General features: G+C 36.1%; 1 protein-coding gene across 1 annotated transcript in view; it reads right to left on the reverse strand.

Annotated features, from left to right (window-relative positions):
- Positions 1-14,659, reverse strand: part of LOC115212235 — a 323,796-nt gene that overhangs the window by 246,408 nt on the left and 62,729 nt on the right. Inside the window, exons 16-20 of the mRNA XM_036502985.1 lie at positions 12,132-12,165; positions 9,356-9,420; positions 6,412-6,442; positions 3,917-3,978; positions 1,496-1,532 (exon numbers count right to left, since the gene is read on the reverse strand). Of these exons, the coding sequence (XP_036358878.1) occupies positions 1,496-1,532; positions 3,917-3,978; positions 6,412-6,442; positions 9,356-9,420; positions 12,132-12,165 (229 nt within the window). The remainder of the gene's footprint in view (positions 1-1,495; positions 1,533-3,916; positions 3,979-6,411; positions 6,443-9,355; positions 9,421-12,131; positions 12,166-14,659) is intronic.

The raw sequence follows: 14,659 nt of genomic DNA on the forward strand, positions 1-14,659 counted from the left end.
ATTAATAGTTCTATTTTCGATTGCTTTGGACTATTCAATGAAAGTAAACATTATCTGACTTACAGAAACACTTCAGTTGTTTTGCTTCTTGATGCCCATAATAACACCAAGTGTGGCATGTAAGATTCAAAAGAAGACAGGGAAGGAATACAAAAATAATTCCAGAATGTATTGTTTCAAACAAATCTATGGTTTACTAAAACTAAAATGATTTCTAACATTAACTGGCACTCTGCTGGTTACAATAATGTTCCAGTTGATCAGGCCAATGGAACAGCCTGCTCATGAAATTAATATGCAAGTGGCTGAGCACTCCACAGATACATGTAACCTTAACATAGTTTTCAGAGAAATTCAGCATGACATAGAACATGACGAGGTTAGCCCTTTAAAATTCAGGTACAACTCACTATTGCCAGCTGAGTGAACTAGAGCAATGTGAAATAAAGTGTCTTGCTCAAGGACATGATGTGCTACTGGGAATCAAACTCATGACCTTATGATCACGAGCTGAATACCCTAACAACTAAGCCATGCACCTTCACTATTTCTGACATAGGTGTCTAACTACAAACTTTGCCGGTGTGATGTAGTCTATGCATTTTAAGAAGGGGAGAAGAAAATGTTGTTATTGCTGAGAGAGAAATACAGTGAGATAGCAAGAGTGTGTGTGAAAGATAGATAGACAGGTAGAGTTGTCAACATAGTAACTAACAAGTTTTGATTAAAATGCAGGAATTTTAAATACAAGTCATTCAAAGAAATCAACACAAACTTAAAAGCAAACAAAACTTTCACTATATAAAAATATCGATAGTTATTCTTTTGATTGCTTGTGTGTGTGTGAAAGACAAATAGAGAGGTAGAGTGTTGTTACCATAATAACTAACAAGACTTTCCCTATATATAAGTTTACTATTAAAGGGTGGTGCATGCATGATTAACAAATATTTTCACTGGCTGCATAGTAATGTGTAAAGACCTAGTATTTTACAAACCTTGGAAGGATGAAAGGGATAACTGACCCCCATAGCATTTGAAATCAGACTTTAAAGGGAAAAGGGATGTAAATGGTCTGCAAGTAAACAATGACATCCGAAATAATAAAATTGAATAGGACTCATTAAAGAAACGATGAAAATCTTTCTCTTTGATTAACTTCAACCAAGAAATCAGTTTCTCTTTCATTTAACAAAGTCAACAGCCATAGCAATAATAGACGCAAAAAGCAGAAGATGATTGCTGCTGTGGTTACATCTGTCATAACTAGTTGTACTGTTAATATTTACCTTCCCTCCAAACAAATATCTGGTAAACTTAAAACAAATGTTAAGGGCTCTGGCTGGATGAGATAAAATAGATGAGAGATAATTAATCTGTGGATAGGATACTTGTCTGTTTCAACTCACATTAACAGAGGATTTACTAACTTATTTCCAACAGCTACACAAACTCAATATGTTACCTTGTACATAAATAAAAAGTAAAGACTAACCGAGGGGTGTGTTTTAAAACATTGTTTTGCTGTTTTCCTGCAAAAGAAATAAAGAAACACATCATCATCATCATCATATTTACATCTTTAGACAAAAATAAACATCATAAGATTATAACATTTTGTACAATTGATTTCATTTTTAGACATGAACTCTTTTTTAATATTTGAACCTAGATTTGAACTTCATTTCAATTACTTTAATCTCAGAACTTCATTAGGAGTTTTATTCTTGGCTATTAATATTTATCTCTCAGCAAAGACAGAAATACTGGTTTCAAATTTTGACACAAGGCCTGCAATTTCGGGGGAGGGGTAAGTCAATTACATCAACTCTATTGATCAACTGGTACTTATTTTATTGACCTTGAATGGATGAAAGGCAAAGTTAACCTTGGCAGAATTTCTACTCAGGAAGCGAAGATGGACAAAATGCCGCAGAGTACTTTGCCTGGCATAGTAACAATTCTGCCAGCTCACCACCATAGCAAACACAGAAATATTGAACTGAAGTCACTACTGGCCTTACTAATTACATTATTGGTAAGACGTATATGTCCTGATTCTTTGATTCTCATGAGTTTCCCACTTTGGAATTACGAAATCTTCATTCTATAGCATTATATTAATTCATTTCTCACTCCATATGTATTAAAATATTTCTTCTATCATTAAGGCTTTTCAATATTCTTCCATCCCAACCTTTAGAATCTCGCAGTGTTTCATGTACAAGGCCTTCCATAAATGCATGGCATGTTATAAATGCAGTTTTAATGTTCCAACTGCAACAATGCAGATGGAGATGCATAAAAAATATTTTCATCTCAAAAGATGAAGTTAATAATCTGAAAAACTTATAATCACATCTGCAATAACTCATCTCAAACATTTACATATTTAAGAAACATTATTCTCAAATTAAAAATACAGCCTTTCTCATTTACAAAACAAACAAAGGAACAAAGAAATAAACAAAACATGTTATTGTGAATTTGTTTAGTTCAGTAGAATTTTAGAGTTAAGTAAGAATGAGGCCAGACTGGCGCTTATCTTCTGATGGTCCTTGTGGCATAAAATGAGTCCAGCTCAATAGATGGTCTACAATTCGTTGTATATAATTTAAAGTCATTTTATTTGATAATTTTGATGCAATAGTATTTAAACTAATACTCTTTGGTTTAATGACACACTTTAACTATTGTGTTGGTTTGATATGTTTTGTTACGCTTATGCTACTGAGTTCAAGGAAGTATTTTGCAAATGATGGTGATTTTCATATCTCTTAGTGAATATAACCCACTCCTACAGCTCGTCCTTTTGCTTTGATTCTGTTATTGCTCTACTCAAATCTTTCAGAGTAAAGATGTCTTCATTAATAGGTCAAGGCGGCAAGCAGGCAGAATTGTTATCACGCTTGACAGAATGCTTAGCAGTATTTTGCCCGTTGCTATGTTCTGTGTTCAAATTCCACTGAGGTCAATAAATTAAGTACCAGTGAAACACTTGGGTCACTGTATAATCAGTACTCGTAATAAAGTATGATTTTACATTGGAAGCACATCGTTATCTAAAAGAATTTCTATCCATTACTCAACATTTAGGGATAGAAATAAACGTAATAGTACCGGTCTCAGCAAACTGATTTGGGATCTAAAAGACCACAATGAACAATTTCATTTAGAATGGTTGATTCTCTCAATCTTGATACCTTGTGACAAAGGCAAGGAATTCTGTCTTCTCTGCAATTCTGAGCTATTTTTCATTATTTTTTCTAAAAATCCCCTAGTAAACACGGATATAAAGCGAGCATACAGATGTAAACATTGGCAAAAACACACTTTTAGTGCATATAAGTAGTCTCTATCATTATATATAATTTAAACTTTAATTTCCTTTATATTTAACATTCACTATTAATATCCCTACCCTTTCTGTAAGCTACTTATGATGTTATATCATATAACGTTTTTTTAAACAATATTAATAGTGTTCAGTTAATCACTGTACAAATCCATCCTTTTTTGCTAAAATGTCTTATTGACAAGTTTCGTTTTTTTCTCACTTTCCTGAAGAGAAGATTGCATTGTTTATACCATTTATTCTTTTGAATAGTATAAGTGGAATTTTCAAAACATATGTCGAAAATAAAAATATTTCCTTTACACCTGCGTTAAACTCCATTTATTTATTCATATGTATATATATATAGATATATATACATATATCTATATATATATAATAATGCATGCATGCATACATACATACATACGTCATTCTAAAAATAAACAATCAAGTCATTGAAACATTAAAGTTATGAGATAAAGCATAATTAATTCAAAACAATGTGAATAAATAAGCATTACATTTGACAGGGTAATCTGAATGTTGAAGGGTTAAACAAGAAGTTATAAGATTACTTACAAAACTTCAGCTTTTGGAATGTATGAACGACCGAACAGTTCATTAAGAAAATTTTCATACTCCTATAAATATTCAAAATGAAAGCATGTATATAGACTTTATAAGAAAATTCATGATTTAACATCTGCGGTTCTATTTTACCATGTAAATGACTCTTCAATCAAACTGGATATTGCCTCACTTCCTGAAGCAATTGGTTGTTTTGCTTCTCTACATCTACAGTAGCATCAAATTTCAGATATTTCAGGAACATTGGAATAATTCTAGAACAAATTCTTTCAACCAACTTTGTACTGTAGGAAAATTAAAGTAATCATTTCTAAACACTGCACAAGATCACACATTTTGTAGGAGCCTAGTTATTTGTCCACAAAACTCAACTAATAAAGGAATGTGGGTTTAAAACTCACCATTATAAAGTAATGGGTTTGGTTCCTGGACCAACAGATAAATTATGCCCCTGAATAAAACAGTTCAGTATTATTTTCTTCCAGTCTATTTAGCTGACAATAATCAACAGCTGAGTGGTGCTGGAGCCCTCTCTCAATCCAACTATCATGTCCTCACTGTTGGGTGAAAGGTAGGATGGTTGAGAAATTATTTGTATTGAATTGTCACTGCATAGACCCGTAAAACACTTAGTGTAGTGAAAGCATAGTTTCATGTTACCAGGTCATATTGTGATAGCTATAGAGTTATTTTTGTGGATTATTTTTCTAAATACTTGACTAATAATATTTTCTCAAGCCTGGAAAGGTGAAAAAGAAAATTGACAAATATGACATTAGCAGTCAAGAGTACAATTGGTTGTAAGAAAATACAATGTTGCTTATAAGGCAGTGATGTTCATTTCAAACCATCAGATGATGTGAAGACAAGGCTACACACAAACACACACACACAAGTACACACACACACACACACACACGCACACACACACACACATGCACACACACACGCGCACACACACACACACACACACACACACACACACACACACACGCATGCAATGAGATTCTTTCAGTTTCCATCTACCTGATCCACTCACAAGACTTTGATTGGCTAGGGGCTATAGTAGAAGACACTTGACCAAGGTGCAGCACAGAGAGACTGAACTTAAAACCACATGGATGGGAAGCAAGCTTCTGAACCTCACATCCATATCTTTGCCATATGTACTAAAAATGCACTCAAATTTTCTGCTACCAAATTTCAAACATAAAATTTGATTTGATCCCAGGTTAATGTAGAAATAATTACCTTAGGGATTGAGTATCGAGATAGAACCTGGAATCACGTGATTGCTAAGTTAACTTCTTAAATGCATATAAATGCTTGTGCTTGCTTTGTGGGTGTAAATGTGGATGGCTTTATTATAAATGGGTGGGGTGGGTAGAATGTTCAATTTGAAATCACATGATTCCTCATTCAATCCCATAGCACAGCTCCTTGGACAAGTCTTTTCTACCACAGTTATCGTTTGACCAAGATCAGAATCAGTAAAGTCCATGCAAAAGAGCTTTCAAAGAGCTTGCTGCTACCAAATTTCATACTAAAATTTCGTTTGACCCCAGGTTTAGGTAGAAATATTTACTTTAGGGGTTGTGCATTGGGATAGAACCTGGAATCACATGATTGCAAAGTAAACATATTAAATGTATGTCCTCTCTGTGGGTGTGAAAGTGGATGGCTGTATTTTAAATGGATATGGCCATGGTTGTGTGGATAAGATGTTCAATTTGAAACCACATGATTCCTGATTCAATTCCAATGCACAGCACCTTGGACAAGTGTTTTCTACCACAGTAATGATTTGACCAAGTCCTTCTGAGTAGAATCAAGTAGATGCCTGCAAGCTCATCAAACACACACACATGCATACATATACACACACACACACATACATGCACACACACACACACACACACACACACACACACAAGATGAACTTCTTTCAGTTTCCATCAAACCAAATCCTTTCATAAGGCATTGACTGGCCTGAAGCTATAGTAAAAGACACTTGTTCAAAGTGCCATGCAATGGGACTGAACCAAGAACCATGTGGTTGGGAAACAAGCTTCTTACCACACAACCACACCTGAACCTACTGGAAATGGTTTTCATGAAAGGCCAGCTGGTGCATCTGCATAGAAGTGTCCACCTGGCCATACCACCAGTGTTGTCTATGATAAAGGTATGGGCTGATACAACTTAGGAGTTCTGCTACAAGAGACAAGTAATAAGAACTAATGCTAAGCTTCTAATGTGATGCTTTGACAATCTTTGTAATCCATTCTCCTGGGATGGTACTACTATTTTCAAACAAAAAAGAATGAAAATTAAAGTCATTTTTAAATGTTTAGAACTAAAACAAATACTGCAAGGCATTCTCTCAGATGCTCAAACTAATTGGTCAATATAATGTCATAGAAATATATAAATAGATAAATAAATGAATAAATAATTAGATAAATAAATAAAGAGTATCAACTAACCGGTAGATCTTTAAAACGCTCCACTAATATCCTGCAAAAGAAAAGAAACATACATCTTCATTGCCCCATCATCAATATCATGAAAAAGAATTATTATAGTTTTATATACGTATTAAAAAAGTTTCCATGTGTCTTAAACAAGCCATGTTGATGGCACTTGCAAACCTGCAGACATTATCGAGAACTAGTAATGCTCCTTGGTAAAAATGCTATGTCAAAGATTACTGGTACTTTTCAAATATCACTGGGCTAAAAGTTCTCAAGAACAGAGCACTTAGTTTGTTGCCATTGGTATCCAGAGATTCTTTGAAGAATGTCATCAATTTACCCTGCTACTAGTTCGTTAGTTCTCTATAAATTACCAATGTAAAAATTCCACCAGTTGCCTTATTCAACAGGTGGGTGGCTGTGAGCATTTGACAACATTCCTGATGCCAGAACTGCAGCATTGTCCAAGAGATGAGCTGTGAAAAGGTTTGCTTGACAAAAGGCATCAAAGCTTGCACAATGCAAGTGAATCTCTGTAAATGTTTTGGTCTCAGCACACATCAACAGCCACTGGATGTTGGGAACTTGCATGGAGGATGTCAGCAGCAGATAAATTACCTGACACAGAAAACATTCCTTCATGATAAAGCAAATAAGGGTATGCAAGAACTGCACAGTAAAATATTTTGTATTAGCAGTATAGCCCGGCACTGCTTGGGATTAAGTTAGGATTATTAAGCTAATCAAGTGCTTTGTTTCAAACCAAACTGAGTAACACTGACGTCAAATTTGAGTGTAATCTGTTAAAATTGGTAAATGTTTGGCCTGAAAATAGAGTGCAGACAATTTGATTGGGAAATCCATAAGGAATCGTTTTATCGATTTTTCCATACATCGATTGTTTTTTTTTTTTTGGTGGTGGATTGGAGTAACTTAGGAAAACTCATCAACAGCCTTAACAAAAAAATAAGGGGCCTGGCCCTTCTAGCTTAACTCTATGAACAACTTGGCCAAGCACTAATATCAGCTGAGTGAGCATTGTTGTTGGAAAAGTCAGCATTGTCCAATAAAGAAGAGGAAGAGTCCATGAGTCATGCTGCCATAATTTGAGAATATGCCTGGCCAATGCTTCCGTATCACCTGTTTATAACCATATTGGCTGTAGTGATGACCTGTTCTTCTTTCTACTTCACTATAGACAACATTGCATGTTCTGCCCTGTGGAGCATACACAAAAGAGTGTTTCTACTCCCTACACAAGAGCAGGCCACATAAAGTTGCCCATGTGAAAAGCACAGCTCTCCCAAATTGATGACCACCACCAATAGTGTTTAGCCTTGGGATTTGTTGATGGACATGGCAATCTGCAGATGTTAAACGGTATGTCTGACCCCATGGGACAAAGGTGCATCCTTGAAATGAAAACATTTCTCCTCCTCCCATACCCTGTAACAATGGTGGCCTCAATAAAGTGGGGTGTCAGGGACTTGACTAGCAAGCAGGTCCCATTGCACTGTTTAGGCGGATAAAGCATGTACGCTTTATTTCATTTTAGTTTTATTGAATGATTGTGTAAAATTTTCTAAATAGGATATATTGTAAGTCTACACACACATACACACATGCACACACAAACACACACTTGCTGTTGTTGTGATGCATGTACTCTTTATCCCATTTGAGTTGTTGTTTTGAGTGGCAGGAGATAAGTTTCAGCGAACTTGAATAGCATGTTCTGAACTCGTTTCTAATTTTGAAATGCCACATATCAAAAAATGCTTTGAATCACATAGGAAGAAAAATGGCTACAGCATGAAGTCATCGATTTGCTTCGATCGCCAAGAAAGCAAAAGTACATACAGAGAATTTCATAAACAGAAATAAGTAAATTGTGGCTGAAAATAGCAGTCAAATAAAGAATTTAAATATTAAAACAAACAGAAATTAAGGAACGAAATATGCTAGTTGCTAATTACATCATTTTGATGTAATTAGATTTTGAAATGTTCCAATAGAAAATACCCATATTTTTAATTGACCACATGTAGGTCATGTGGTATCCAGAATGTGATATGAACTAGAGTACCACGCAACTCTCAGGTAGGATGTGGGTATCTAACACTACCTATCTGATCCTTGCCTCACATATAATACAATGTTAAAATATTATGCTGCTCATGTCAAAATTAATTAAGATATTGTATTGGGACCCTAGTGGAGGCACATAGCCTAGTGGTTAGAGCAGCAGACTTGTGGTTGAGGGATCACAGGTTCAAATCTCAGACCAGGTAATGTATGTGTTTATGACAAAACACCTAAGCTCCATGTAGCTCTGGCAGAAGGTAATGGCAAACTTCTGCTGACTCATTTGCCACAACTTCCTCTCACTCTTTGCTCCTGCATCTAAAAGCTCACCAGCGACGGATCGATATCCCATCCTAGTGGGGAATCTATACACCAATGAAACCAGGAAACTGACCCTTATAAGCCAGGCATGGCTCGAAAAGGAGCAAACAACAACAATTGAGACCCTATGATGTTGGCTCAGGAGCCAACATGTTAATCAAAAAAATGAGCGTGTAACAAACCCAGCACTTTATCTAGTAAATGAGCATGGCTGAGACTCTTCACAGTTGAGGATTTTATTGAAGATATTTATTCTTTGGACAAAAAGTGACCCCTATGCAGTCAGTGAGTGTGATTTGGACAATCAAACTGGTGAAAGTAATGAGGAAAAAGTGATTCAGTTGAACAAATATTGTTGTTGAAAGATAAGGAGATTATTGTTACTCTCCTAAATTTTTCATAATTCTGTCCATTAGTTTGCCTGCAATCATTACACTTGAACTGTTTATGCAATTATCTATATTTTGCTTAGGAACCCAAGTGGAGAGTAAAGTTAGACATAGGGGCACAAGTCTGAGAGGGTTAAACAAGATATTATAGAATTACTTACTCGGTTTCAGCTTTTTCAAAACTCTTTGGAGAGTCCTCTAGCATCTTTTGAAGACTTCTATATTTCTAGAAAAGTTTACAATAAAAGTATTTGTTGTAACTTTATAATAAAAATAATGATTAGACATTAATAGTTCTATCTTTGTATTGCTTTGGACTGTTCAATGAAAGTAAACATTATCTGACTTGCAGAAACAATTCAGTTCTTTTACTTTTTGATGTCCATAGTAACATCAAGTGTGACAAGTATGATTCAGAAGGAATATAAAAATAATTCCAGAACATATTGTTTCAAACAATTCTACAGTTTACTAAAGCTGAAATAATAATTTCTAACAGGTATATTATATTGGCAAATTTTGTAGGTGTGACATAGTCTACATATTTGTTTCCAGTATGTGACTAGTACTTATTTTATCATCCTTGGTGGGATAAAAGGTAAAACTGACTTCTGTAGGATTTGAAGGGCTAGTATTTATCAGGTCATCCCATAAGTTCTGTCCGAATGTTGAATAAAGAAAACAAGTGATCAAATGTTATATTTAATTGAAATTTAATCATCAATGTACTTTTCCTGATTATCTATGACTTCCATCTATTTACAAGCTTTTTAATCCCATCAATGTAAAACTCATTTGGTTTCAAAGTAAAGAACTCTGAAATGTCAGTTTCAACCTCCTCCTGGCTTGTGAAAGTTATGTCCCCCAAATAATTCTGTAAACTATGAAACAAGTGGTAGTCTGAAGGAGCAAAGTCGGGAGAATAAGGTGGATGAGGAATTTTTTCCCAACCAAGCTCTTCGATCTTCTGTGATGTGATTTTTGCAGTGTGGGGTTGCACATTGTCCTCATGAAACATCACTCCTTTTCGATTCACTAAAGCGGGTCTTTTTTTACTCAAAGCTTGGTTCAAATGCTCTAATTGCTGACGGTAGACTTGAGCATTGATTGTTGCATTAGGTGGTAACAATTCAAAGTGAATTACTCCTTTGCAATCCCACCAGATAGAGAGAAGAACCTTTATCCCATAAAGTTCCCTTCTCGGTTGTGGTTGAGCTTTTTCCCTATTACCAAGCCACTGTTTACGACATTTAACATTTCGATAGAAGATCCATTTTTCATCACCAGTTACAAGTCTATCTAAAAAGGGTGAAATAAGTTCGAGAGAATGGAGAGAAGAGCAGATGTCAACTCAGGATTTGTGGTTGCTTTCGGACAATTCATGAGGCACCCATTTTCCAAGTTTAAGAGCCTTTCCAAGTTGTTGAAGATGACAATGAACAGTTGTATGGTTTGAACTAAGCTTTATTGCCAATTCTACAACTGATAATCCAGGATTTTTTTCAAGTAGTGCCTCAAGGAGCTTATCATGAAACTCAACTGGACGTCCTGTTCAATCTTCATCTTCCAGGCTGAAATCTCCACTTCTGAATTTTGTGAGCCATCTTTTGTAAGTTCTTTCATTCAAGCATTCTTTCCCATAAACTGAGTGTTATGTTTCGAGTCGCTTCGGCTGCAGAGTTTCCTTTTTTGTACTCATAAAGCATTATGTGCCTCAAATGCTATTTGCATACTTCCATGTTAGAAAAGGTTTTAATCAAAGAAATTTTAAGTCTATTATTCTGTAATTAGTTTAAATGTACACAAATGCAAAAAAATAATTTTTAATTCCATCAAACATTCTAAAATACTATTAAATTTCATTCAGTTTTAAAAACGCTAAAATCGGACAGAACTTAAGGGTTGACCCGATAGCTTCTGGCTTCCTGAGAAAGAACAAATGAGCCATAAATACTTCTATGGTTAAGATGCTTGTTTATTTCAGATAACATTACCAGAGTATCATTCATTCTTTTATTCATCTATTTCTTCATGCTATTATGGCTTGGATGGAAGGTAACACTGGCAGAATTTTTATAGCCAGATGGTCTTCAAATCACCAAACTTTACCTGTTTTATAAAGTGAGTGATTTATCATTCTAGATGAATTTAAAGTGCACAGCTAGCAGATGATTTTTCATCATCATCATCGTTTAATATCTGTTTTTCCAGGCTAGCATGGGTTGGACAGTTTAACTGAGATCTAGAAAGTCAGCAGCTGCACCAAGCACCAATCTGATTTAGCAATGTTTCTATAGCTGGATGCCCTTCCTAACTCCAACCACTCCAAGAGTATAAGGGGTGCTTTTTTACATGCCACCAGCACAGGAGCCAGTCAGGTGGCCCTGACAGGAAATATCACAAAGCATATCAGTAGCAGCCCAGCTATAAACAATAATATCACTATATATAGCCATAGCTCAGCATAGTTTCAAAGTATTTACACACACACACACCTTTATAAATACAGGGTGGGCCAAGTCATGCACAAAATAAATTCAATATGCTCTGGAATTGTCAGACATACTTCAATTTTTCTAAATTAAGATAAAATAAACAAAATGATGATTAAAACTTACATACATGCACATGATGAACAAAATTAATATTAATACTAATAATCTAATATAGATAAAATGTCAAATGTTTTGGTGTGTGACTTTTGGCCTACCCTGTATATGCACATATATGAGAGGTTCTTTCAATTTCCATTTATTTAATTGTCGGAAAAAGCACTGATTCTGTCATGGCCATCTTGGAAAACACTTGCTCAAGATACTACACAGTGGGACTGAAACTGAAATCACATGGTTGAGAAACAAATTTCCTAACTGCACATTCTCGGCTGGGCTTGTGTATTCTTACAAATAAAAAAATAAATAAACAGTATGAACTAACCTCGATATCTCCAAAGTACTCTCTTGCTAATTTTCTGCAAAATAAATAGAGACATGCAACTTTTTTTTACATCTTCAGACAGAGAAACATTATAAGATTATAGCTTTTTCTACAATTTATTTCTTCTTTTTCTTCTTTACCACCATCACTATCACCACCGCCAATAACAACAAAAACCATCATTATTTAACATCCATTTTCTCTTAGACATGGATTTTTTTTAAATATTCAAATTTAGATTTCTACTTTATTTTAAGTAATTTCATGACTGACCCTCATTAGGGGTTTCACTCTTGGCTATGTACATAGTACCAAATTATTAATACTTATCTCTCAGCAATGACAGAAATATTTGGTTTCAAATTTTTGCACAAGCCAGCAATTTTGAGAGAGTGGGTAAGCTGATGTTACTGACCCCAGTGATCAACTAGTACTTATATTTTGTTCATTTCCATCTTTTTCAGTTTCATATGTTACATTGGCATAGCAATATTTGTCTTCTTGTGAAATAAATATTGTTATCATAAAACCACTCAAGATAACTTTGCTGTATTTGAAGTTCATGTATTCAGACTGTTGTTGTTTAACCCTAGGACAGCCCAGATAAAGCAGACCATTGATCCAAGATATTCTAGCCATAAGCAACACTACCATCATCGGCATCATCATCATCATCCAATGTCCATTTTCCATGCTAGCATGGGTTGGAGAGTTTGACCAGAGCTGGCAAGCCAGACAGCTGCACCAAGTTCCATTCTGCTTCAGTATGGTTCCTATGTCTGGATGCCCTTCTAACATCAACCACTTTACGTTGTGTGTGGGGTGCTTTTTACATGGTGCTGACACAAGCGCTTTTATGTGGCACTGACATGAGTGCTTTGTATGTGACACTGGCACAGGATGCTTGCAGGCCAATTCTCTTCACCAGGGGATGTGGCCTTAATACTTCTGCTGTGGAGTACAGATCTTCTTGAGCATACCAAGGCACCAGGTATTTCGGTCCTTTGTCATCTTATCTGAAAGGTTTAGTGCCTTGAGGTTGTCCTTCAGTACTTCATCCCATGTCTTCCCCATGTTCCATCCACTTTGAGAGACAGGCATTTCTTTAAAGAGCTGTCAGCATCCATCTGCATCAGATGATCAAACCAGTGCAGTCTTCCCTTTTGCACACTGCATCTAATTCTTCTTATGCCCAACTTTTCTTTCATTACACTAGCACTCTGTTGCATATGTACACTTACATTACATATCCAGTGAAGCATATTTGCCTCATTCATCTCTAGCCTTCACATGTTTTCTGCATTCAGGGCTCACAACTCACTACCATGTAGAATTGCTGTCCATACACATGCTTCATACAATCTTCTTTTCACTCGGAGAGAGAAATCTTTGGTAGCCAGCAGAGCTAAAAGCTTTCTGAATTTTCTCCATCCTAGTCTTATTCTAGCTATTACACTCTCTGTACATCCTACGTCACTATCAATTTTATCCCTTTGGTAGCAGAAATCATCCACTACCCCTAATGACATGCCAGGGCATTTGAGAAAGTCAATTTCCCATGTATCAGTAGTTTTTATGGCTTCGGTGCATATTCCACATACAAACACTATTTTTTCTCTGATAACCTCCCTATTACTCCACTGCACCTCATGTGTCCATAGCTAACACCGAGTACACCAAATGGAATTCTTGCCTACACCTTCCCTATAAATCGAGCATGGTCACCTACCTGAAGGGAGTAGGGTCCTGTTTGTTTTCTAGCTTATGAAGACCTTAGTCTTTGCTAAGTTAACCATAAGGTTCTTAGATTCCAGGTTTTACTTTCAACACTGGGAATTTCTTTTCTAGCCTTGATAAAGAATCTGCTGTGAGGGCAAGATCATCAGCATAATAGATCCCAGGAGTTGCTGGTCTTGAATTCCTCTGTTATAACCTGGAGGACAATGATGAAAAGGAGGAGACTGAGGACTGAGACTTGATGAATGTCTATCTGTACACCAAATTCTTTGTACTTGTGGTTAACACTGATCTTGCTCACAATGTCTCTGTATATGGCCTATACAGCTTTTACAAACAACTTGTCTACCCCTAACCTCCTCAGAGCCCATCATATCACACAGTGAGTTACTCTATTGAAGGCTTTCTCTAGATCAATAAATACCAAGTACAATGGTTTATTCTTAGCTATAGTGACACCTGACTGGCTCAAGTGTGGTTGATGCCAGTGCCACCTGATTGGCTCCCATGCTGGTGGCACGTAAAAACCATCATTCAAGCATGGTCAACACCAGTACCACCTGACTGGCCCCTGTGCCAGTGGCACACTAAAAGCACCCACTAGACTCTCAGAATAGTTAGTGTTAGGAGGGGCATCAAGCTGTAGAAGCCTTGCCAGATCGGATTGGAGCCTGGTGCAGCCTCCTGGCTTGCCAGTCCTCAGTCAAACCGTCAAACCCATGCCATCATGGAAAGTGGACGTTAAACGATGATGATGTGGTGGTATCAAAAAGTTCCCAGACTAGTTATGT

Source organism: Octopus sinensis, linkage group LG5 (assembly GCF_006345805.1).
Source record: "Octopus sinensis linkage group LG5, ASM634580v1, whole genome shotgun sequence".
Classification (NCBI taxonomy): domain Eukaryota; kingdom Metazoa; phylum Mollusca; class Cephalopoda; order Octopoda; family Octopodidae; genus Octopus; species Octopus sinensis.